Source organism: Eublepharis macularius, chromosome 9 (assembly GCF_028583425.1).
Source record: "Eublepharis macularius isolate TG4126 chromosome 9, MPM_Emac_v1.0, whole genome shotgun sequence".
NCBI lineage: Eukaryota > Metazoa > Chordata > Lepidosauria > Squamata > Eublepharidae > Eublepharis > Eublepharis macularius.
The window spans coordinates 38,679,076-38,704,007 of record NC_072798.1 but is presented as its reverse complement, the minus strand read 5'-3'; the positions used below and the strand labels follow the sequence as shown (position 1 = coordinate 38,704,007).

Here is a 24,932-nt window from a genome sequence, read left to right as displayed (position 1 = left end):
CCAGATTTCTATGATCAGTCCACACCTCAAACGGTACCTTAGCCCCCTCCAGCCAGTGCTTTCATGTACTTAGGGCCTGTTTGACGGCTGCTGCCTCCTTATCCCACACCGTCCAGTTCCTTTCAGCCTCAGAGAATTTCTTTGACACATAAGCACTGGGGTGCATTTTCCCCTCCTCCCCTTCCTGCAGAAGGACTCTTCCCATAGCGATGTCGCTCGTGTCTACCTGAAACACGAATGGGCGGCTCTCATCGGGATGGCGCAACACAGGTTTGGAGGTAAAGCAAGCTTTTAACTCCTCAAAGGCCATTTAGCATTCCTTAGACCAAGCCAATTTAACACTCAGTTTCACTTTCCCAACGCTCTTCCCCTTGGTTTTTAGTAAGTCTGTAAGCGGCAAGGCAACTTGAGCAAAATTTTTTATGAAGGGTTGGTAGAAGTTTGCATACCCCAGGAATGACTGTAGCTGCCGCCAAATTTTAGGGGCTTCCCATCCAAGTACTGTCTTGACTTTGGTTGGATCCATTCCCAAGCCCCTATCCAATACTTGGTACCCCAGAAAATCCACTTCTTCTTTATGAAATTCACATTTGGACAGTTTTACATACAGTTCTACACAAGTACTTTTATAAGGGGGTGATTGTTTACCTTGATGATGTGATGATGTATTCAGAGGACTATGAGTCCCATGTGAAATTGGTGTGGGAGGTGCTAAAAACCCTGTACCTGCTGGGCCCACTTGAAGGGCAGGTGTGGCTGGGCCAGAGGTCCCTTGTGGTAACCCACCTGGGCCCCCTGCTTGGTCGGAAGGCCTTGCCAGTGCCCCCCTCTGCCTCTGCAGGCCCACATAGCTAGGTACAGTTCTCACATTCCATCCATAATTTCTAGCACTGTCTGCCTGACCTCCTCCATCTCTTCGCATATCTGCTGTAGGTCGGTCACACCGCTCAGGTCTCTGGGCTCCTGGTTCCCGTCATCACCCACATCCTGGTCCTCCGTTGTGGCGAGATCTCCTTCTTTGGCGTCCTCGGTTTGGGCTTCCAGAAGACCTGCCAATCCGAATAGCTGCTCCTCGTCCTCCAGGTCCCCCGCCTGGATTCCCTGGAGCTACCGTTCCTCCTCCCAAGCTTGACTGGAACAGGTGTGCTCTGTGCCGTTCCTTCTGGTCCTTCATCCCTCTGTACGAGGGACATGGTATTCATCCTCAGGGTGTTGTACCCAGCCAGTGTAGGAACCTGGCTCCTGACTTGGGAATCGCCCTGGCCACGCACGCCGTGCCTGTCACAAGTTTTGCCATTCCCGTGAGGTCTTTAGAAAAGTCCTTGGGGTTCACAGGAGATCTGTTGTCCCCTCTTTCTGCCATGCTGCAGGTAGGCAATCTCACTGGCTTCCCTTGGTTCCGAGGGAATAAAGAGGATTCCAGGCAAAGTGTCAGGCCTGGCTAGGGGATTCTCTCAGACTCTCCACTTCATCAAATACAGTTTTATAAAAGTCTGTATTAGAGATTGCTCCCTAGAAGTACACTGTACATAGTAATTGCCTGGAATGCCAAAGCAACATCCTCCTAGAAAGGTTATATATACCCCCAGTCTCCTCCCTCCAGTTCAAACGACAGTCAGTTGCAGTTGGTACGGAGCTGCAAAGCGCAGAAGTCCTGGAAGAGATGCAGAGCCAAGTTTCTCAAGGTCGGTTGGTTCCCAGCTGTACTGATAATACCACTCAACCCAAACAAAGCATAGCAAAGACACAGAGCCAAGCTACAAGTGACGTCTGACACAGGTTGGACACTTGTCAGCTTCCCTCAAGTTTTGATGGGAAATGTAGGCATCCTGGTCTTGCAGCTTGGCTCTCCATTTAATTGAAGTTTACAGAGTGGCAGTCTATGGGAGGGAGAACATGTGGTCGGGAGGGGATTGCAGGCATTGGGCTCTCGCCAGGTGCCCCCCTTCCCCTCCGCTGTGTGTGTGGGTTTCTGTAAACTTCAATTAAATGGAGAGCCAAGCTGTAAGACTAGGATGCCTACATTTCCCATCAAAACTTGAGGGAAGCTGACAAGTGTCCAACCTGTGTCAGGCATCACTTGTAGCTTGGCTCACAGTGAACCAAAAAAACAACTACACTACTACCCATCCCCCTCCAGTAGATAGACATTCACAGGTATGGCAGGCAGGCTGGCTTGCCTGTTTGACATTCTGCCACTCTTAAGCACTACACCAAACTGGCAAAAGATGGGCTGCCTCTCTTTTTCCTTTTAGAGTTAATTAAAATGCGTGGAAGTATGTGAGTAGTTTTGTTCAGTGAAACTAGAGGAAGTAAAGAGTTAAAACTCTCTTCCCCTCCTGTGTGTATGGATCAAAATCAGATCCTGATTTTGCTGACATTAGCATTTTTTAAAATGGTGGGAGGATATACCACCATTCTCCCAGTGTATCATCTGTTTTGACCCTCAAACCTGACTGTGTAGAAAGATGAGGGCAAATTTGCATTACTCATGTAGTGTTTATTTTAGTGTTCATGTTCAAAGAATTCTCCACCACAAAGGCACAAATTCAAATGTGTTAAATGCGCCTATTTCAACAGAGATCACGCTCGACCTACTTGGATGTGCACCATATAGATAAATATAAACTCAAAATTGCACATGCTTAATTTACCCTAAAAGAACTCTGATGGAGGGGGAAAAGACATCAATTTTAGTCTAAGTGGAAAGATTATGTCAGCGATAATGAGAAATGTAATGTGGTGCCAGAGAAGAACATAATGGTGGATTGTCCTTCTCACTCCGGCAGACGAGTTTGCTCTTTTGCTCCTTCTGTGTCATAGCGAGGGATGGATGTTTTAACAGTCACACTTGTCTCTCTCTTATGGAAAAGGTCACCTGTTTCTGCTCAGACTCCTTTCCTCCCTGACATCTTTTTCTTTAGTCAAGTGCAAACCTGTTAATCTTTTTCTAATGGTCCATCAATCACCCTGGGGATTGGTTCTACCTAGGGAAATGGGTAAGGAAGAGAGGACTGTAAGAAAAGAGTCTGAAGATGTGGGAACAAGGGAGAGGAAACAATCTTTAAGAATCCTATGGCAAGAAAAGGTAGAAAAGGCATAACAGAAATCAGAGATGAATACTGAAAGAGAAAAAGGAACACGAGGAAAAGTGAATGGGAGGAAGCCAGGAAAATAATTAATAGGAAAGCAAAAGAAAAGCAAGAAATAATCCCAGCTATACACATATAGATGGACATATCAGACCCCAATGGAGTAAAATAGATAATACATTTCTGAAGAGATGGAAAATTAGACCAAGTAAAAACAGCTTTGGGTCTCAGGTGCTGTTATGCATTGTTTGGATTTCCTTGGAGACTCATCCTCCAAGGGACTCCATCACCTCTGAGACTATTAAAATCATTGTAGGTTTGCCTGACTTCTCATGGAGCTGATAGCTGTGACAGGAAAATGGAGACACTTCATTCTGGAACAAATCACAATCACTCTCCCACATCCAAAATATTGGCACTGCTGAAAGAGGCTGATGGAAACTAAAAAAACCAGAAAACATTTATTACAGAAAATTGGAGAATGAATACAACTGAATGCTCATTTGTGCCCAATAACCTAAAAGCATCAGGAAGCTGCAAATTGACTATCAAAGTGCTACAAGAAGAAAAAACAGCAAACAGAAAACCCTCCTAGAATTGGCAACGATAAAAACAAACTGTCTAGAGATGTAAATCTAAGCTAAGCATTTACAAAGAAAGCCAGTTAATGGTGACTTTTGGTGGGATGACATGGTCAACCTGTTCCCACCTGTATAAGATGACATAGGGTATAGTCACTTTTTTCTACTATGTATTAGCTAGTCCAAACTACTTTGCGACTCTTAGCAACTGCACCATATAACCTGAGAGCACTTGATCAAGTGGAGAGCAAGTGAATGGCAAGTGAACAGGGAGGAATACACGTGAGTCTGTTCACTTGCCAGGCAAGTGTGATTCGTCACTTGTAGCTTGGCTCTGAAAGCTGTGCCCAGGCACCATACATGCTGTTGTATGGGGGCCACTTATATCACATGCTGCTACGTCCTAAAACTATTGCCACCTCAAACAGTCACTTAGATAGCCCATGTAGTTAGGCAAGCCCTACATATTTGACACCACCTGAATATTAAGCAACAGACAACCCTCCTCCCCAAATAGATTGTGACCTAAGCCCAATGTGGACACAGAACCTTTGTTTCTCTAAGTATACCTGGAAGAGTAGATAGCAAGAGAACAGAACATAAGAGCCCTGTTGGATCAGATCAGTGGTCCATCTAGTCCAGCATCCTGTCTCACACACTGGCCAACCAGTTACTCTGGACTGGAGCATGGAGGCTGAGGCTTTCCCCCATGTTGCCTCCTTGCACTGGTAGTCAGAAGTTTACTGTCTCTGAACATCAACGTTCCCTTTAGTCACCATGGCTAGTAGCCACTGATGGACCTTTCCTCCATAAATCTGTCTAATCCCCTTTTAAAGCTGTCTACACCTGTTGCTATCATTAAATCCTCTGGCAGCAAATCCACATTATTCACTTGTTGAGTAAAGAAGTATTTCCTTTTGTCCATCCATAATCTACTGCCCATTAGCCCATCACTATCCTCTTACCCACAACTGCTAAACTTAGTAAGCAATCTTTTGTGAGGTACCTTGTCAAAAGCCTTTTGAAAGACCAAGTCTATGTCTACTGGTTCGCCTTTAACTACATGTTCGCTCACTTTCTCAAAGAACCCCAAAAGGTTGGTGTGGCAGGGCTTCCTTTTGCAGAAGCCATGCTGATTTCCCCCCAACAGGCTTCGTTCCATTAAGTGCCTAATAATCCTGAGACAGGCTTTATGCTGTCCTGTAGTCTCCTGGTTACCCTCTGCACTCCCTTTAAAAATCTATGAAATGTTTTGAAACTCCTATAGCAGTCAAGAAATGATTAGGTTTAGAACTTCAAAAGACTCGTAAGGCCACAGTATTACACTGGCATTATTACTGAAGTAGAAGGATAAGCACTCATTCCATAGTTATTTGAAAAGTTCGACATGGTGGCTGCAACCACTACATGGGAACCAGTCCCTGTGGAAGTCAGCCACACATACAGTTAGCCAAGCCTTACCTTGCCCCACACCCTCTCCCAGCTGATTCCAGGAGCATTCTGACTACTGGGCAACTCATCCCAACTGCAGCTTTAACCATGCAGAACATTTGTTAATGTTGACCGTGCTGTGAACAGTAATCGGTTTCCATATGAAGTCACTATTTTAGCAAGTTTCAATGAAAACAAACAAATAAATAAACATAACTTACAGGCATCTTGATCTAAAATGAGAGGCACCAGGGTCAGTCCTGCCTAGAATCCACATCCTCTGCCCTATGACTAGGCATTTTTCTGCACTTCTCTAAGGCCACTCTCAACTTTATTATTGTTTTACATTTTCAAGGGTTGAGTCTTGGCATTGAAAAGAACAGGCTCTAGGACTAAACCATGTTGAACCTTGGCTCAAATCAAACTCTTCCCAGAGGTCCTAATAAGCACTGTTGTTCTGTTTGTGATGCATGCGGCTCCATAAATAGCTCTGACATTATCCTTGAGTTAGAAGAATTTTGAAGAAACAATTCTCGATCTCCCGCCTACATCCTCCCCTAGCTACATGATTTCCAGATCACGTATCCCTCATGCAAACCTGGTGTTTATAGCTTTTGAATACTACTAGATGATTATCCTGATTGTCCTCTGCCCTTAATCATCACCAATCAAAGTCATATCCATTCAGCTTAATCTTCGGTTTCTGTCCAGACACTCCCATTTTTATGCAATTTATGGCTTCATATTGCTCTCCTCAGAGTTGAAGACATTTTTCTAAGGCTGAGGTGCCAACATTAGCCCTTATTAAACAAAGGCGCTGATCAACCCAAGGCAACCATGCATATCTTAAAAAGCCTATGCCCACAGGGTCTGATTCAGTGCAGATTCTGTGCAATGAGCATGCCATAAACATGCAGCAAGTTAGTCAGCGAATGTAGGCAATCATCACTGTTTGGCAAAAACGTTGAGAGAAGCTGGCCATTTCCCCCCTTTGTCTGCTCTCTATATGATTTGGTAGCGCTCTTCCCTTGACCAAGGCATAACTTGTAAACCCATAAAGGACTTGGTAACAATCCCAAAACTTCAACGAAGCAGAGAAGACTCACTCAGTTTCCCTCCCACTGTTCACATCAGGTTGCCTCATTTTTTCAAATGTAGGGATGAAGAATACCTTTCCCTGGCATGTGCTCTCAGTTCCATTTTTTATCTTGCCTCCCCAAGGGAAGTTTGCCTTTAGCTGTCAACACTTCTCCCTTCTTTCCAGGACCAGAAGTTCAGGGGAGGAGCTGTGGCTTAGTGGCAGAGCATCTCATTGGCACACAGAAAGTCCCATGTTCAAGCTCCAGCATCTCCAGTTAAAAGGATCTGGCAGTAGGTGATGTGAAAAACCTGAACCTGAGACCCTGGACAGCAGCTGCCTGTCTGAGTAGACAATACTGACCTTGATGGAACAAAGGTCTGATTCAGTATATGGCAGTTTCATGTGTTCAGAGTTGAGTATCTGTTCCTAAACGGCTTGTAGTAATGCCACAACTGCCCCACTATACTGTGATGTGTTTGCAGAATTTTCAGTCTGCAGTAATAGTACCAGCTTCTGGTTCTTATTATACTAACAATGGAGACTTGAACCCTAGATTATTTACAGAAGCTGGTGATACTATGACTGTCTTGAGGTTTTTTTTAAAATCATAAGAACAAATGTGAGGACCTGTGAGAAACTCACAGGGGAATGAAGGAAAGCTGATGCCTTCTTCTCCCCCTCCCCCTCCCCCAATCTTCTATCTCTGGTGAGGTCTGGAGCTATAGGTGGGGAAGGAAGGAGAAAGCAGTAAAAGCAATGCTTCCTCCTTCTCCCACCTACTGCTTCTGCCAGGGGATGGGAGTTGAAGAAGGAAGAAGAAAAAAAGCAGCAGAAGCACCTACTTCCAACTGCTGCTGTATGTCCACTTTCTCTCCTTGGTGGGGGTAGTGACTAAAAAAGAAAGGCATGAGCAGCGCTGCTGGTTCCTCCTGCTGACTGCCCACCTGGCTTCTTCTCTGGCTTGCAGGAGCTCCTGCCACCATCTGTGTTCTTGCCTCTCAGCTAGTCCCACTCTCAGCTGGTCCCACTTCTTGCCTCTCAGCTGGCACCACCTTCACCCCTAATCACACTGGCCCAGATCTCCAGTTCTGAGGTCCTTGTAAATCACCCCATTTTTTTAAAAAAATGAGATTTTCCTGCAAACCTGAGGGTTTACCAAGGTTTGCAGGAAAATGACCTTTGTCTGCACCTGACCCCATTATGTGGGTTTTTAAATCTGCACTCCAATTGAAAATTAATAACAGTAATAATAATAAAATTCAATTTATATATCGCCCTTCAGGACGACTTAACACCCACTCAGAGCGATTTACATAGTATGCTATTATTATCCCCACAACAACAAACACCCTGTGAGGTGGGTGGGACTGAGAGAGCTGTGATTGACCCAAGGTCACCCAGCTGGCTTCAAGAGGAGGAGTGGGGAATCAAACCCGGTTCTCCAGATTACAGTCCCACGTTCTTAACCTCTACACCAAACTGGCTCCCAAAATTACAAAATTAGATAAAAAGATAGGAAGCGGCTATGATGTCCCCCTTTTGACTTGATATACCTTGAATAGCATGAGAGGTGTTTGAAAATTCAAAAATAACAAAGTATTTTAATTAACATAGAGGGGGAAAGTCAGGTGAAATCATAGGTTGGAAATTTTGGAGGTAACTCAATATAGATAACTCTCAGGTAAAATTAGTACCTGCACAGTCTTAAGGTCATTATGACTCAAGCCCATAATGAGAGTTTCTTAAGCTCGTCGCTTAAATCTTTATGGAGAGAGGCTTTTGTTCCCCTGTTTTTCCAAACATGCTAGTACACTTTCTTTGAGTATTCTCTTACTCTTTTTGGTTTCTAAAAGGCTGGTACCCTCTTTCCAGTACCCAAATCTCTTCCCTTGAAACTCCAGTACTCGTCTTGAGTTTTTAATTGACTCTTAAGATCTTCAAAGGCAGTTTCTAACCACATCAGACCAGGGACCTCTTCACTCTTGAGAACGAACTCCCTGTTTGACTGGGTAGAGAAATTCTCTTCTCACTAGAAGATATATCCCCTTTCTTTGGCCCAAATGGGAGTCTGTGGCTACTTCTCAAACTTCCTTGCCAACTTCCCTTCAGTTCTTCTGTCTGTGTTAAACTGCTTTCAGTCAGGGCTGAATCTCGAAACTCTACCTACTTGACCCCGAGATGCCTTGGTGCGTGTCCATAACGTGCAGGGAAACACAATGTTAGCTGGGAAGCACAGCTTTAAAAGACACCCAGGGGAGATCACTCCTCAGAGAGTTTGTTAATTTCATCTTTGCCTCCCCCAAAGTTCTGTCAATTTCACCTCTCCAGTCTAAAACTGTGTGAGATCACAACCAAAAGACAGCAAGGAATGGAAATGGGCTGGAGCTGCCTTCCAGAGTCAGGCTTGGACCTGGAGAGGGTACAATGGGCTGAAGTTTCCCTTCTGGCATTTCACAGCCCCTTCACACAGCTCCAGTGTATAGCAACGCCTTTGCCCTGCTGCAGTCTCTGTCTTTTTAAACTATCCTTCTCGGCTAACGTGTTCTTCATGTCAGATGTCTTGTATAGAGATACTCTCTGCTAAGGGCTGAAATCAGACCCCTTCTCCCAAGTATCTAGTACAGAAGTTTTTCTCTGTTCAGTTCATGCTACCCAATCAGATTCCTTGAAGTAGTCTGTCACTCAAGGCTCTATTTCTGTGAAGAATTAACCATTCACAGTCCTTCAGCTGTTTGTACAGCACTTCTAAGGTTTTAAAAAGTGCAGTCCGTCACAGCTGCCCAGCCGTCTATCCAGCCCAATGTTGATGCTGCTTGAGAGCTGCCCCTGTTTATGTCTTGAGCTTTTACTACGCCTGCTAACTGAAAGGCTGGGGATGCTAGGAAGTGAACTTTTGCATGCAAAGCAAAACAGCTAAGCATGATGGGACAGAGGTAAGCAACATTGCAGCGGACATTACAGTGAATGGGAGGGGGGCTTGTAATCATGTCTCACTTTGGGCAGGCTTTTATTTATTTTTATTTTTATTTTGTTTTATTTTATTTTATTGGATTTATATTCTGCCCTCCCCATGCCAGCAGGCTCAGGGCAATCACAATTCACGCACAAATTTAAAATTACATCAGATAATTCATACAGTTTAAAGCTATAAATTATAAAACATCCAAAGATTAAAATACACACACACACAGTGGCACAATAAAATACACTATACATATGCACAGGGCACAACTCTTTAACCAGCACCAGAGCATTAGGGAGTATTCAACAGATGGAGGATGTTACCAGTGGGGAGGGCACAACCCATACTCGGCCAGACGGGAGGGGCTCCGCCCGTCTGGTCGAGTACGTGCAAAAACATCTCCCAGAGCACTCTGAATTAGTACAGCACTTGTGCCAGCAGCAGGTGTTATAAAGCTGGAGGAGGGTGGCAGACTACTGTAAAGGCATACATAATTTGGCTACTGGGCTTACTATATGATATGTACAGAGGCAATCAGGCAGGTTGTTGCATTCTCAGAGAGGTACAAAGGACCATCAAGAAGCTCCCGGAGTTCAGAGCAAACGCTTTGGAAGATCTAGTGCCATGGAGGAAGGTGAAGCAATCTCAGACCTCTGTATGCAAGGGAAGCCCTTGGTGAAGCACAAGACTCGCTGACCCTGTCACACCTTTCTCTATCACGCATTGTCCCCTTTAGAACTCACAGTGATAATTAGGTGGGTGGCAAAACCTTGACACTTAATAGCAACAGACTTCAAAAGATTTTCCTGTAGGCAGTTGCTAAGCATGCTTTTATTTAACAGGCTAAAGATGAGATACACCTTGGCCTTCCAAACCCTTTGGGATGTTTCTCTGTGCTGCATTCTTGAATGCTTGAGTCCCAGAAGAGAGAAAGCCAAGATACTGTAGCCAAGACGTATATTCCAGTTGTGGTACAAATAAAAATACATAGATAATAAAGCAAAGGGCAAAGTGCAGAAGGATAAAGCAAATATTAGACAACGTATCATCAAATGCAATGACTGTGCTTCCTGCAAATATGTTAAGAGTGCATAAAGACAAAAGTATGTGGAGCAGAATTCACATGGTGTTTGATAGACATACGACTTTCTCTTAAGCACTAAGGTCAGAGGAAATCTATTCTTCCAGCTTACAGCTGTAAGGGCTGTGCACAGTGCTGACTGGCTGGCTTCTGTGACAGTCATGAAAACACTTCCCCCCAAGAGCAATTTTTTAAAATAAAAAACTGCCACAAATGGTAATTGGACAACCTTGCAAGGCAGTGGCGGGGGGGGGGGAGCCACATTGCCTGTTTAAGTATTGGGGAGAAGGTGAGAAAGGAAACATTGGATAGGAGGCAGGTACATTTGTCATTTCAAGAGCAAAGGAGGGGGGAAGCTGAGTTAATTCAGTGGCAGAAAAGACATCTCCAAGCACTCTTTGTAAGTATATGGCATGCACTAGGGTTACCAACTGCCAGGTGGAGCCTAGGGCAGCTTTGGAGGGCAGGTTCTATGGTATCATATCCCCCTGAGCACCTTCCCCTCCTCAGACTCTGCCCTTCTCAGGCTCTACCCCCAAATCTCCAGAAATCTCCCAAGTTGGAGTTGGCAACCTTAGTGTGTACCCTAAAGGGTAGTATTCTTACAGACGAAATGCAGATGGCTTTGAATGAGCCTGGGACCAATATCAGCACACTCAAGGATTCCTGTTGTGACTTATTCAGAACCACAGTTTCCAAAAGAACATTCCCCTAACTCTCATGCGACCTGAATGAATTCATGATTATGTGATAACTGGCCAAAAAACACACACAAAGACCGTTCACTACCACTTGTCTGGAAAACAAGCGAAGAGTTGCATCTCTGTCCTCTATGGATTACATATGGAGGACAATCCTAGGCTGCACTGTTCAATATTACACATCACACAACAAAGGTGCCTATTTGTACTCTCCCCCTCCAAATCAAATGAAATTAAGAGGGTCTTGCAAGTACCATTCCAGAGACCTCATTTGTCAGGAATGCTGACCATTGGCGTGCTTTGGTCACTTCTTGTTTTCACATGAGTGTGCTAATCACAAATCATGTGAACATGTATCAACAAATAAGGTTAATCAGGCTGCTTTGTGTGAAGGTAGATGTGCCTTTTGATAAGCAATTTCACAGGAAGTGCAAATTCTTTGTCTCAGGAATTGTAATTGCTAATTCAGAAATATAATTATTTTCCACAGATTCATAATACATAACATTCATTAAAATGACCAGATTATTAACTTTCTGCAGATACCCTGCATCAGGGTGGGGCTACTCTGGGAATAAACCATGTGGAGGAACACAACTAATTTGCATGAAATAATTGCTTGTGATTAACATAAGTTGCAAATTGTTTTCATGAACTTTGTTGAGGTCAGACTAATGATGTTCATTTTTAACTGTGTGATATGGAAAAAAGTGGAATCAGCCCTTGAAAAAACCTAGACTAAAAATCCCAAGAGAGCAAAAAGCAATGGATGAGTAATTTTTTCCCATTCACTTCCGTGTTTAAATTGTAAGGGTATGGGCAGATCTGTTCTTTCTAACTCAGTTATTTCACAGACAACAAGATCAACATCAAGAACAAGAATTACTACTACTCTCATTCCTTAGTACACTGGCTAGCCTGTTTTCTAACTTATCTTTGCTACCACAAGACCTAGGAATTTACTGTTAAAAGCAAAACGGTGGCTGGAATTGTCAAGATGCCAGCACAAGTTTCTGAGCCATATGAGCCTTGGAGACTGCAGGCCACCCACCCCTGCCCTGCACATCACATTGCAGCAAATAGTCGAGACAATGCATGACAGTGGGACAAAAGTGCTTGGACTTGACAGTACAAACACGTGAGCTCTGGCACAGATGGCTCTTAGGTTACAACCCCACTCAATGTCATGATGAGGAGGAAACTTGTAACTGATCATTGTATACTGAGTTTTTGACAGTGATAAAAGCCACATTTACCTTCAGACTGACAACTTTCAGTGTCTTGACCCATTCTTTAGTAGATAGTAACAGATGGGTACTGGCCTCTCTGTCCCTTGAGGGGATGAAAGGGTTCCTTGAGCTTCCTCTTAATATAGGATTCAACTGGTTTCCCTATACTTCTGCACAAGCAGACAATACTTGTGTGTCTCTTAATTAAGTTGAAAAGGCTGGCAAACTGATGGATTTGATTTGAGTTATGTGAGAAGAGCCTGTGCTGTCCCCAGAGGGTGTATTACAAAAAAGCAAACAGACTACAGATTCAGTTAGCTAATGAAGGGAGAAATGAGACAGGATGAGGGGGGATAGGAGGAGGCAAGGGGAGGAGATGACACAAAGACTGGAAAAAGATCTGGAAGTGTTCTGCTAGATGGAGTATATAAAGAGAAGGACAAGAGAGGAAGCAGAAAAAGAAAATAGCTAGAGAAGAGGAGAACAAGAAAAGAAGAAAAACCAGAAATAATTTACTGCAGGATCCCAAACATCTCATGCCCATTTGTTTTGCAGGATAATATTAACTGGAGAAACATGGTAATGGTTATTGCTTGATGTGCTTACACAATGTGTTCACGTGTGTTTTGTTTGCTCCTGCCTCTTTACTTGCCTGTGGCCTTGATCTACCAAGTACCAATGGCTAATGCAAGGCCTCTAATGGAATTTGCTTCCTGCACAAATTTTGGAGCAGCAAGATTTTCTGAGTTGGGCAGAAAAAAAATAAACATAGAATAGGTGAATCGTGACAGCTGCATAAGAGGAAGTAGTAATAAATCAGGTGAACATCTTCTGACCTTATGAATCTGCCATCTAAAATTTGGCTGCTGTCTAAGAGCTGCTTGATTAAGTTGATGGGTCCTTGGCCACAAGTCCTTGGCCACAAGTCCCTAGGGATACCAAATTTCCTAGAGAAATAGCAAACCAATTTGGACACTGTAGCATACAGTTCTCCAGAAGGCATCCTTATTGCCACAGCAGGCTAAATAAATGTTTACCCATCTTAGGGATTTTCTGTACAGTTTTTTCCCATTGGTTCTGGCCCTATACTGCTTTGATTTATGCCCTGATTTCTGCATGAATTCTTTTGTCTTTAGTTTTCACTTTGAGTGTTTGGTTTCCCCTGTTTTTTTTCCAGGTTCTTTTGGGGCCACTTTTACCCCAATCATTTTCTGAAAGTTGATTTTGAGTCTATTTCCCCCCCTGTGCGAAACGTTTCTTTTGGTTTTATTTGTCCTACCCACTCCAACCCACTTTTTGATGATTGGATGTTTGTTCATCATCATTGAATTACTCCTTCCCCCTTCCTAGTTTTGTTTTCTATCTTTCTTTAATTGACATTTTCATAGCATTATATCAACCTACAATTGTCACAATAGATGCAGCAGATTCTCTGAATTCACAGCTTTAATTTTTGTTTAAAAAGTAACTCTCTGGTTCCTTCTATTGCAGAGATATGCTTTTTCTCCTTATATTTATTTATTTATGTCATTTTTAGTCCACCTTTCTCAGAGAGACTCAAGGCAGATTACATAGTGTGAAATTACTAGTACAATCAGTATCAAGGACATTTCCTGAAACAATGCCATAGGATAAATAAATACAAGTTTACAAAGACATAGCATTAGAAAGGATCCAATACAGAGTTGAAGAATTGCTGAAACAGAACATAATCAATTCTAGGACTGACATTAGACAACATGAAGCACAGGTAGTATATAGGAGCACATATTTAAAGCAACAGATAATATGTAAGGCAATATAGTGGTGAAGTCTCTGAGGGGCAGGGCTAGTGACTTACTTTTAAAAAATGAAAGCTGGGAATTCAAAGAGCCTGCTGCATGAATTGTTACAACACTAGGCCAATATATCACTATGAAAATGATGGTTTAAAAAAAATTGCAAAAGCCCTGGGGGGCCAGAGGAGGGTGGCGGCGGCCACTACTGGCACCAGAAAAAGCAGCATGGTTTGAAAATCACATAGCCACTGCTGCTCTGGGCTCCGTCGTAACAGAGGTCAGTTTGCCCCACTGGTGCCAGCCTCTGCCTCCAGTCTCTGGGTCAGCTCAGGTGAGGCTGTCTGATTTGGACCATGTGGGGAAGGAATTAGGTATAGCTGGCAGAGCTGCTCTCCTTTTAGGCTTCCCCTGGCGAAGAATTCCCCATGTGTTCATTTAATTTTTTTTCTTATAAAAAACAGCCCTTATATTGATAAAACATTATTAGCATGCACAAAAAATAAAAAGAGTGTGTGCGTGCTGTGACGTCATTGATGACGCACCCTCTCTTCAAAATCCTGATTATTTAAGACACACGAAAAACAAAATAAGCTGACTCCACAACTGGAAAAATGTAGGGGGAGAGCAGCCATGTGGAAGAACTGAACCCAAGCTTGAGGATCGACTACTAAGAAAATCAATAATAAGCCGAGTGTGTGGAAAAGCCCGTAAACTGCACCACCACTGCCTCAGTCTGCAGTCTGCAGTCTAGTTACCTGTTCATGGTGCTCAATACCCATGCTGATGGTGTTCACGAGGATGGCAATCATGATCCCACGGTTGAAGTATTTGCTCTCCACAATTCCTCTCAGCTTAACCCTTACTTCTTGCCACATATAACCGCAGTGGGTCAGTTGCCCACCTTCTTCTCCATCTTCCTCTTCCTTCTCCAGGTCTGCAGCCCCCTCACTTCCTTTCTTCCCATCTCCTTCGTCCTCGCTGGCTTCTCCTCCTTCTTCTTGATCCGAGTCAGCACTGTCCAGCACAGAGGGTCTTCGGGCTGTTTCCCGCTGGGTCTTGTGACAACTTGGGCAATTGCTGGGGTCAGAGGTCAATGTCATGGCAATAGGCTGAGCGATACTTTGTGGCATATAATCGACAGAATTGTGCTTCCGACATCGCCCTGTGTAATACATTGTAGGATCAAATATAAATGGGAGGGAAATACATACATCTATATAGAACAGTTTTGCATCTCAGTGCTTAATTAAACAAAATAGCTTCTAAACTGGGTTGTTGGCCATTTTAAGAGGGAGAAAAATTAAGCACTGGAACTGCCTGCCAAGGGAAGTGTTAAGCTCATCATCACTAAGAGACTTTAAATTGAGACTATTTGTCTCTCAGAGACACGCTCTACTTCAGCCACAATAGATCGGACTCAGTTATGTTCAGTTATATAGCAGGGGTTGAATAATTCCATATTGCTGGAATCATTAAATAAAAGGCCATGGCTTATGTAATCCAGGAGGTTAAAAAACCCAAGATTCTTCTTTTTTAAAATCTATGACATCCTATTTATCATGTACCGGAATGCTTCCAAAATACATTTTTGGGTGGGGGGAATAAATGGTTCTTGCGATTTTCTTACAAGGGTTATTCTGTTTTCATTAAACTGGTTCTGCTGATTGTTACTGTTGACATTTCTTTCTTTTTCATTAGCTATTTTTCCTGTTGAGTTTGGGGAACTAACAAGAATATTGGGAGAAAGCGCAAAACAAATGTGGTAAAATTATTCAATTACAGCTGAAATCATTTCCAGGTAAGTAATACTTAGGAACACAGAATTCTGCCCTCCACTAAGCTGTAAAGGTAATTCAGTCCTAGCAGAGGTGCAGAGGTGCCATCCTATATTCCTTTTTGTCTTAAAAGGACATTTCACAGATGTTTCTTAAACATAGAGCTGAGACAGTTTATATGTACCTCTTCAGTTAATCATTCCATATACCATTATAAGTCTCAACATCATCGACCTTCCTCACAGAACTTCTAAAAGTGCTGTGCAAGTTTCCTTTTAAAAATGGGGACATGAGGTCAGAAAGGGAGTGGCTAAACTGAACAAAATCATCACCCACAGGTGATAAAATACTCTTATCATTCAAAAGACTGAGTATGCTAGCCTGGCAGAAATATGCTATTTCTTTCCTTTCCTTGATGAATTCATCCTGATAGAAAGTTAAGTACTCAAAAGAATTTTTTTCTCAGACTATAACTGTATGTTCAAGCACAATGTATACTTACAGTCTGAGTTCTTTACTGGACTTAATTATATCTACCCCACTTTGGAGCATGTCCTTTAGGAAGGGTAGAGAGTATGCTGAGTGCTGCAGCAAAGCCAGGAAGGACCAAGGCAACAACAGTGGGAGGTGCACTCTAACAGCTGCAAGAAGAGCCGAATGTAAAGTATGTATAGGTAAGCTGCAGCAGTAGCACCACCCACCGGAGTGTAAGGATCACCATTCTCACTTCAGGGTGTGAAGGGCAGGAAGTGAACCACGGGTCTCCATTAATCAGCATTGTTGTGGGAATTGGGAGAGGTAAAGGCAGTTGTTCTGGGGCTGACAAGGCTAAGTAGGGGCTGCCAGGCTCAGGAACTCAAGAAACCTCCATATGTGTGGGCATCAGTTTAACATTTTACCCAGGGCACAAAAATGCCAAAGGGTGAACTCCATCCCATTCAGTTTACCCATTTGTAAAAAGCACTTCTGCTTATTGCAATCTTTTGGATGCCCTCTAGGATAATTTTGCGTAACCATGGTTTGGTTTCCATTTCACAAATATTTTAGACAATATAACAACAACAATGCACTTATATACAATATCTTCAGTCTCTTCAAGAAATAAGCTTCTTCTCCTGTCCTGATTTTGCCAGCATGTTTCATTCCAGGTTTGGGCTCTTCAGAAATTCAGGACTAAATTCAGTTTCAATGGCCAGTAAAAAATTTTCTTCTCAATTATAAAATCTCATTTAGGTTCCTCAAAGGTGTTTTCATTTTGCTAGCTTCATATTCCATTTATGTGATTTTGTCATGCAAAATGCTCTGTTTTTTCTAAACCTGAGGACTTGAATCCTTCTATATTAAATCAGAGATCCCATATCACTGGCCAATGTTCCCAGCAGCACATAATTTATTTGTTGATAATACTTTTATACCACATGTTCAATCCACCAAGATCCCCAAAGAAAAAGAGATTATCCTCCATATAGCTATTTCATTTTCTCATCCTCCATTCTGTCTGCTACATAATGATCCTCCATTACTATCACTGTAGGTCATGTTTTAAGCATCTTGGTACTCAAAGATGGTCTTATTGATATTTGCCTTTTTTTTTTTACTTTCACATTCCCCTCATAGATCTTACTGTATTGCCTCTGCTCTTTCACACTCATGCTCCGCTTGGAAGTGCTTGGCTCTGTTCGGCCGAGGCGTCGATCCTGCAGGCTGTTGTAGAAGCCAAGTGTCCGGCGCTTGGCTTTGCGCACAATATGGCAGACGTATTGGAAGATCTCCTCGTAGCAGTCTCCTGGTTCCATGTAGCTGGCCACAGTGCTGGAGGACAGATATCGTGCTCTCTGTTCCTGCATCAGCTGGTGCTCTCGCTGTTTGGTCTCTGAAAACTGAGTGGCAATGACCACTAGGCACAGGTTGATCATGAAGAATGAGCCCACCTGGGAATCAGTGGGAAAAAGTGGAAGAGAGAAAAAAAACATTAAAAAACAGGAAGGGAAAAAAGGGAGATGCAACTGAAATTCTGCTTCAAATGTTAAGGTATCTATTACCAATGTTTAGGAAACCTTGATTTGGGTACAGGCCTCTTGAAGTAATTTTTCAACTGCATTTCATGAGGGCGGGGGGCGGGGATATGGGATGTTTATTTTTGGCAGTGCCACTTGTCTTGATTATGTGATCTTGGGTAAGACATTTTTGGATAATGACTGTAAGGGATGAGAGGATTGGTTTAGTTTCCTGTGTTGCTCTTCTGCATCTGCCTCAACATACATACACACAGTTTAAGAAGCACCTCAAGACATACATATTTTCACCTTATCTTTTCCAATTAACGGAGGTGTTTTAAGTCAGTATATTTCTTTCTTCATTGTATTTTATCCCCTTCGCCTTTTCTTTCTCTCATATGAGCATTTAGTTTGTGAGCCTGAAGGCAAGGATCAGATGTTTTTATTCTGTTCTTTTAAATTCTATACTTTTTATACTATATCATTCCTTTTTAAAAAGTCCAGTCTTATCTAATTCTACTCAGAAGTAAGTCCCATTAATTTCAGTGTACCTTACTTCCAAGCATGCATATGCTTGGGCACTTGCAGGTTTAGGTACTTTATAAATATTACATATTATATTATGATTTAATAATAATAGTATTTATTATTGCTGAAGTGCCAAAGGCTGGAATCCTAGATTTACTTCAGGTAGATCATTTTCCCTAGTGGCTCTATTACTGGCCAAAATGCAATTGCATTCCTAATCCTTAATCTTAATTTGAATGGCAAGAGAGGCTTCTGACAAAAATAACACTTAAAATGTTATTTTGGCCCTCATCATAAAACTACAGCAGTGAGGACCACACTGTGGCCTAACTCCAGTTTTCAGAGAAGGTTACTTTTTAACCCCACCCCTCACTCTGTTATCTCTCTTGATCAAAGTAAGGGGGAAATGTGAACTGGATTCTGATGCCCAAACACAAGTAAAACTGGAGTACAGACTCTTGAACAAATCCCTGGAGGGCTTCTCTTATACAAACTGTGTGGATGTTAATAGAAATGGTGCAACTTTCAACATTTCAATTTATCTTCAGTAGAAATTATTCCTGGAGGATTGGGCCCAAAGCAAATTCCTAAAGTCATTCCTTGTGTAATTCAGTGAAAATCAGAGCGACTTCACAGAGTGAGAGTGATGGATTATACAAGCTAGGCAAGGATGGTGGCATTAGGCAAGTGAGTATCTCTCAGCTTCATCCATTTTTCAGAGTTGTAGTAGTGAGATCAAAATTTGTAAAAACAACCTTACAAGAACACTGAGCTACCATGCCAAACTCTGCCAAAGATATTTTTTTCTCTCAATTCAAAATAGAGGAGGGGAAGCTCTACCTGTGAGCTACTGTAAGATACTTGTGGAAAAAAAGCTTTATGCTGTCCTATTCATTCCTAAATCCTTATACACCATCTGAAGAATTGTCTCACGTATGCTTACTAGACCTACCAGTCCCCTTCATTCCCTGCACCCTTCCTGCTAATTTCTAAACCTCAAACCTGCCTATTAAATCTATCCTAATAGGAACATGCTACAACTTGCTCCACCCATAAAAGACAAATTTGTTTAAAAATCTTATATTACACCCTTATGTAAATCTACTGTAAATAAACAGATAGAAGTGATAGAGGAATCAAAGTGAACATCTTTTTAAATGCACTTCAAAGTCCCCCCACAAAACTGTATAAAGTCTCCCAAACAGGAAATTGCCATCTATTTAAATTCTAAAAGAAGAAAAAAATCCTTTTCCACCAAGCAGTGTTCAAACATAATTTTCCATACTATAATAGACTGTGATGGCTACCCACTCCTGTTTCCCCAACTCCCATGTACTAAGGTGCCCAAAGGCTCCATCAGAATATTCAAACTAGTAGCATTCAGCATTTCAAAGGGGAAGTGGCCCCGCTAGCACTTGAATCAACCTTTGAACAACTGAGCCGTACCTTAGCCAGAATAATACACTGTTACAAAATAAAACCAGAAGACTTTTTAAGAAAATGGCTTTCAAAGCATCTGGTCCCCCTTTATTGATCCTTTTCCAATTTAGCTATCCCTCCCTTTAGAATCTTGGTGGAAGGCTGGGGTGGGGGAGAATGCTGTTTGAGGAGTTCACAGAATTCTCATATATTCTTCTTCCTTTGTTTGAACTTCTACGGTTTTAAAAATCTCACATATTCTTTTTCTCAGTGTTGCTCTCTTGCCAGTATTCTAATTGAACAGAAGTGGTGAACGTCCTTAGCTATGTTTCTTTCTAGGGAATAGGGAAAACTCTCCCCCCTTCCTGTGAGTGGATGTGTGGGTGGAAAGAGAATGTAGACCAACCTCCGAACTACTTCAGTGACAGAAACTGTAGCTTTTAATTTCAAGGCAAGATCATCGAGCCTGAGCAGATGGATCAGATTCACTTCCAAGTACTGGGCTGACCTAATCAATTTGATTCTGCTTGCCTCCCAAGGAGTGGCATAAATAATCTATCTTTTCAGACTAGCATCAGCCAAGGGAAGAGAATTTCTAAAAGTCTTCACTAGTTCAAGGGAAGAAGGGGCAGTATTGACATCCCTAGTTGTCTATAGGAAGCTGTACCTAAATAAAGACATCTCAGAAGGGAGAACAGCTGCTCTTTGACATGGACATCAATAGAGGAAGGTTCACCTTTGGTTTATGATGAAAAATTGAGATGAATTGTTTGGACACCACAACTATACTGCCCTGAGGATGTTTAGCATTTAATTGGAGTTACAGAGATAGTGATAAAAAATCCATTCTTCCTAACAAATCCCTAGCTCCCCAACCGTGCTATTATACCCATTTAATATTAAGAATGGAAGATACATAAGAAGGTATACCAAGGTTTTGAAAAAGTGTCATCAGTAGACACAGGCAAGATGGAGAAAATGCTTGTCACTGGAGCTTTTACCTTCTTCTCCCCTGAGCTGCCCACAAAATAGTGTACATATGGGCATGGTGGCTTCCATTTAGAACAACCAGCTACAAATGTGACCAGGCCCTTGTGCTACAATCAACCATTCCAGGAAGTCAGTATTAGTTGTACTGGTTCCTTGAACATGAACACAGACATTCATGTAGATGAAAGAGTGTCATATGGAAGAACAGGCTACCATGAGGCAGCCATTTTCAGATTCTCTCGTACGTTGGGCAGAATGTCTTATAATGTGCACTTCTCTAAGGGTCAGAGGTCTGGGATTCTGTGATACTCCTTATGGGATGCAAAGAGAACAAAGAATATGCTCTTATTCGCAAAGAGAAAAGGCAAGCAGTTGAGCATAAGGAAAGGAAACACTTTTCTTCTGTCATTCTATATGGACCTCTTCAATCACATGGTGTCTTCCAACTTTCATCTTGTTGATAGACTTTATTACTTCATTTTAATCACCTATAAATGTGGAGAGTAGCTTAGAGACACTGAAAGTAGCTCCTGGTGATGTATGTGACAGAAAGAGTGCAATTTGAAATAATCCTACTCAGAACTAGACGTGAGCACGAACCAAAAAAAAAGAGCCACATGATTCGTGGTTCATTGCATTCCATGAACCAGAAACCACAAACTTCCATGACCATTTCCCAGGTCATGAATCGGTTTGTGGTTCGTGGAATTTCAGACACCCGGAGCCAGCTGCTGAAGCTGGCGCCGGGCGTTTGAAACAGACAGCCCCCTTCTCCTGCTGCTCATGGCGGCAGGAGAACGGGGCTCTCACTATCACACACCCCAAGCTGGTTTCAGCCCATCATCTGAAGCCGGTGCAGAGTGTATGAACCTGACAGCCCTGTCAGCAGGAGAACAGAGCTGTCAGATTCACTCACTTCGCTCTGGCTTCAGCCCATCAGCTGAACCCAGCAAGGGGTCTGTGAAACTGACAGACCTGTTCTCCTGCCACTTGGGTAGCAGGAGAAGGGGGCTGTCAGCTTCACTCACCCTGCATGGGCTTCAGCCCATGGGCTGAACACGGCATGGGGTCTGTGAAACTGACAGCCCTGTTCTCCTACCACCCGGGAGGCAGGAGAAGGGAGCTGACAGCTTCACTCACCTTGCGCCGGGTTCAGCCTATGGGCTGAAGCTGGCGTGGGTTCTGTCAAACTGACAGCCCCCATTCTCCTGCTGCCCAGGGAAGCTGGAAAGGGGGAGAGTTTGAAGGGAAGAAGGTTCCCTGTGCCGCTTCCTCCAGCCAGCTGGAAAGGGCTTCACCTGGGTCGCTTCACCTGGGTCATCCATTGGCTGAACCCAGTGCAGGGTCTGTGAAGCTGACAGCCCCTTTCTCCTGCCGCTGCAGTGGCAGAAGAAGCGGGCTGTCAGCTTCACTCAGCCCGCACCGGCTTCAGCCCATTGGCTGAACCCAGGGTTCAGTCTGAGTAGCAGGAGAAGGGGGCTGTCAGTTTCACACACGATCAGTGGTGCCAGCCTGTCTGGCTTTACAAACCGTTGACGACTTGCACGAACCAGGTTAAAAAAGTCGTGCAGTTCATGGAAAACGTGGTCCGTGTTTTCACGAACCACGAATCGGCTTGGTCCGTGCGGGTTTTTTTTGCTTTGTATTGTGATTCGTGCCCACCTCTATTCAGAACCCTAGTTAAGCATATTTAGTGGGGCTTACTCCCTGGAAGGTGTTCTTAGGATTGCACCCTGAATGCTTTATTGTTGGACTGACTGCAATGTAGGCTCAAATTACTGGTATTCAGTTTTACTTGATCTAAAATTAAAGAATAAAAAGACCACATATTGTTCTGTATCTACAACGACTTAGTTCTTCATCCAACTTTCTTCTTCTCTTCTGCTAACTTTCTTCTTTTCTATTTCACACTCATAAGCCATACCTGTGATCTGCAGGCTTCTTGGGTGCACAATGGACTAAACTTATCAATTGGGCTGGGTTTAATTATTACCTACCATATGTAAGGAGCATAGAACTGAACGTGAATTTCTGTGAATTTGCAACAAAATTTAGCTTCTTATTCTGGAAAGGAAAAGCTAAATTTGATTCATGCAACTTACTGGAATGAGCTATTTATTTGGGAGACTCCTATGCCATCTAAAATGACCTAGGATAAAATATCTCAAGCTACCTTTTGAAGATCTTGAACCTTTTCTTGATTCCTAAATTGATTGGGACATAGGATCTGGCCCATTGAAGTGAAAGGACACTCGGTACTTACAATGATCAGCAAGATGAAGTAGATGAAGTTGTAGAATGAATGAGCATCCATCACATAGTACATAATCTCCACCCAACCTTCTAGTGTGATTACCTGCCAGAGAAGAACAAAACAAAAGGGAAAATAAGTCTTCTTATTACATTCTACAACTAGGAAGTACATTTGCTCGGAGAAAAGAGAATTATGTTGCTAAAAGGGAAAGACACAGAAAGAAAGGAAGGCCAATTTTTGCATTTAATAGCTTAGGGCTACCCTCCCCCACAGATAGGCAAATCCATACAACAGGGCCAGTTACAACTATGATTTACAGTTCTGTAAGCCTAGGACAACCCACTGGGTTGGCAGAAGAATCTTACTTTAAAAACACATACTGCATGTTGGAAATACCATGCCCCCCCAACATAACCATGATGTGCACAGACATAGCACAAACAAAACAAAACAAAAAAGCAAAAACAAGGCAGCATTTTGCATTGCCATACCTACTCCAATGGTGCACAAACACTGTAAGTAGTGACACAGGAGGAAATGAGGAGGAATAAAGTGGAATAAAGTGGAGGTGTGGGGAAGGACAGCCAGCAGCAGCAGGTGGGAAAAAGGAGAGCCAACAGCAGCATTGTGGATGGGAGGGCAGACGTACCCTTTTGTCCATTGTAAGAAGTTCATTGCTTCAGTCCAGATTTCACACACACACCCCTGATACTTTCAGCAAAATTTTCCAGGGCAGAGGAACCCATTAAAAGTTTTTCTGTACATCCTGGTGCCACTTAAGAGACACTAGGGCTAGCAGTGCAATTCTTTTTCCCCATAGGGAAGAGCCGTAGTATAGTGTTGTGGTTTATTGAATTGTACTGCTGTAGGTTTTATTGTTATGCTACCTGTTTTTACCTTTTACATGTTATCACTTGAAGTGATCCACCCTGAGCTGTTTGCAGGGACAATGGACAATAAATAAATAAAAATAGAATATCTGCTTGGCATGCAGAAGGTCCTCAATTTCTGGCAACTCTACTTAAAAGGGCCAGGTAGCAGGTGATGTGAAAGACCTCTGCCTGAAACCCTAGAGAGTTGCTGCCAATCTGTCAGTGATGGACTGATAGTCTGATTCAGTATATGGCAGCTTCATGTATTCATGGCATGTCTGGAGGACTGGCAGTGCTCTCTGACTTTGTATCAGAATGATACATTTTGGCGCATGATAAAGCCAAACATAAGTATTTCTAAATCCTAATGATTTTAATAGGAGAGACTGACATGTGTCCTTAACTCTCCCACTGAAATCAATTTGAGAGTACTTGATGTTGGTCCAGTCAGAGCTTTCAGTTCTGTACTGCTGTCAACATCAAGGGAAATTATCAAAAGGATATGGGTGCATTCCCATTATTACTTTATTGTCAGAGGCCTACATTTGAATAGGGACACACATCAAGTAGAGTAAACTGTCACCAACTGTCTCTCTCTACAACACATTTCAATTGCTTTAACTGCTGCACAATTAGAGCTGCTGGCACTTTAGCACCAAAAAGGCGGCAAGAGGCAGCTTCCTCATGGAAGTTTTTCTTCCCTTTGGAATCCAAACTGAAGCACTTTGGGGAGGGGAGCACCCACACAATATTATAGTCTAGTCGTGCTCTAATTTTCCTTTCCCAGTCTTCAAAACATTATTTCCCAAACCTGCCTTGACACGATTTTTTGGGGAAAGTGCATCTTCTAGAAAGGATGGTGCTCATAGTCATATGTCCCTTCAACAGCACTGTTATGTATTTGGACTGTGGGAGCCACTGTAGTTTTGGGGGTGGAGCCACTAGGTCTCCTCAGAGCTGAAAGAACCTGTGAAAAGGTCAGTTACAGCCAGTCAGAGAGGCTACAGTCGTTGTTCCCTGTTACTGGTTATTTGTTAAATAAATGTTGATTGTTTGAAGCACTTAAGTTGTCTTCCAGTCTCAATATATATTAAGCACCACCATTTTCCTTATGTTAACCCTCATGGCTACCATTTTCCACACAGCTCTACAGGAATACTT

General features: G+C 42.8%; 1 protein-coding gene across 1 annotated transcript in view; it reads right to left on the bottom strand.

The window, feature by feature from the left end:
- The window catches only part of CACNA1I (calcium voltage-gated channel subunit alpha1 I), a 367,159-nt gene that overhangs the window by 79,670 nt on the left and 262,557 nt on the right, over positions 1 to 24,932 (bottom strand). The window contains exons 7-9 of the mRNA XM_054988139.1: positions 22,909 to 23,001; positions 17,336 to 17,642; positions 14,692 to 15,098 (exon numbers count right to left, since the gene is read on the bottom strand). Coding sequence (XP_054844114.1) covers positions 14,692 to 15,098; positions 17,336 to 17,642; positions 22,909 to 23,001 — 807 coding nt within the window. The remainder of the gene's footprint in view (positions 1 to 14,691; positions 15,099 to 17,335; positions 17,643 to 22,908; positions 23,002 to 24,932) is intronic.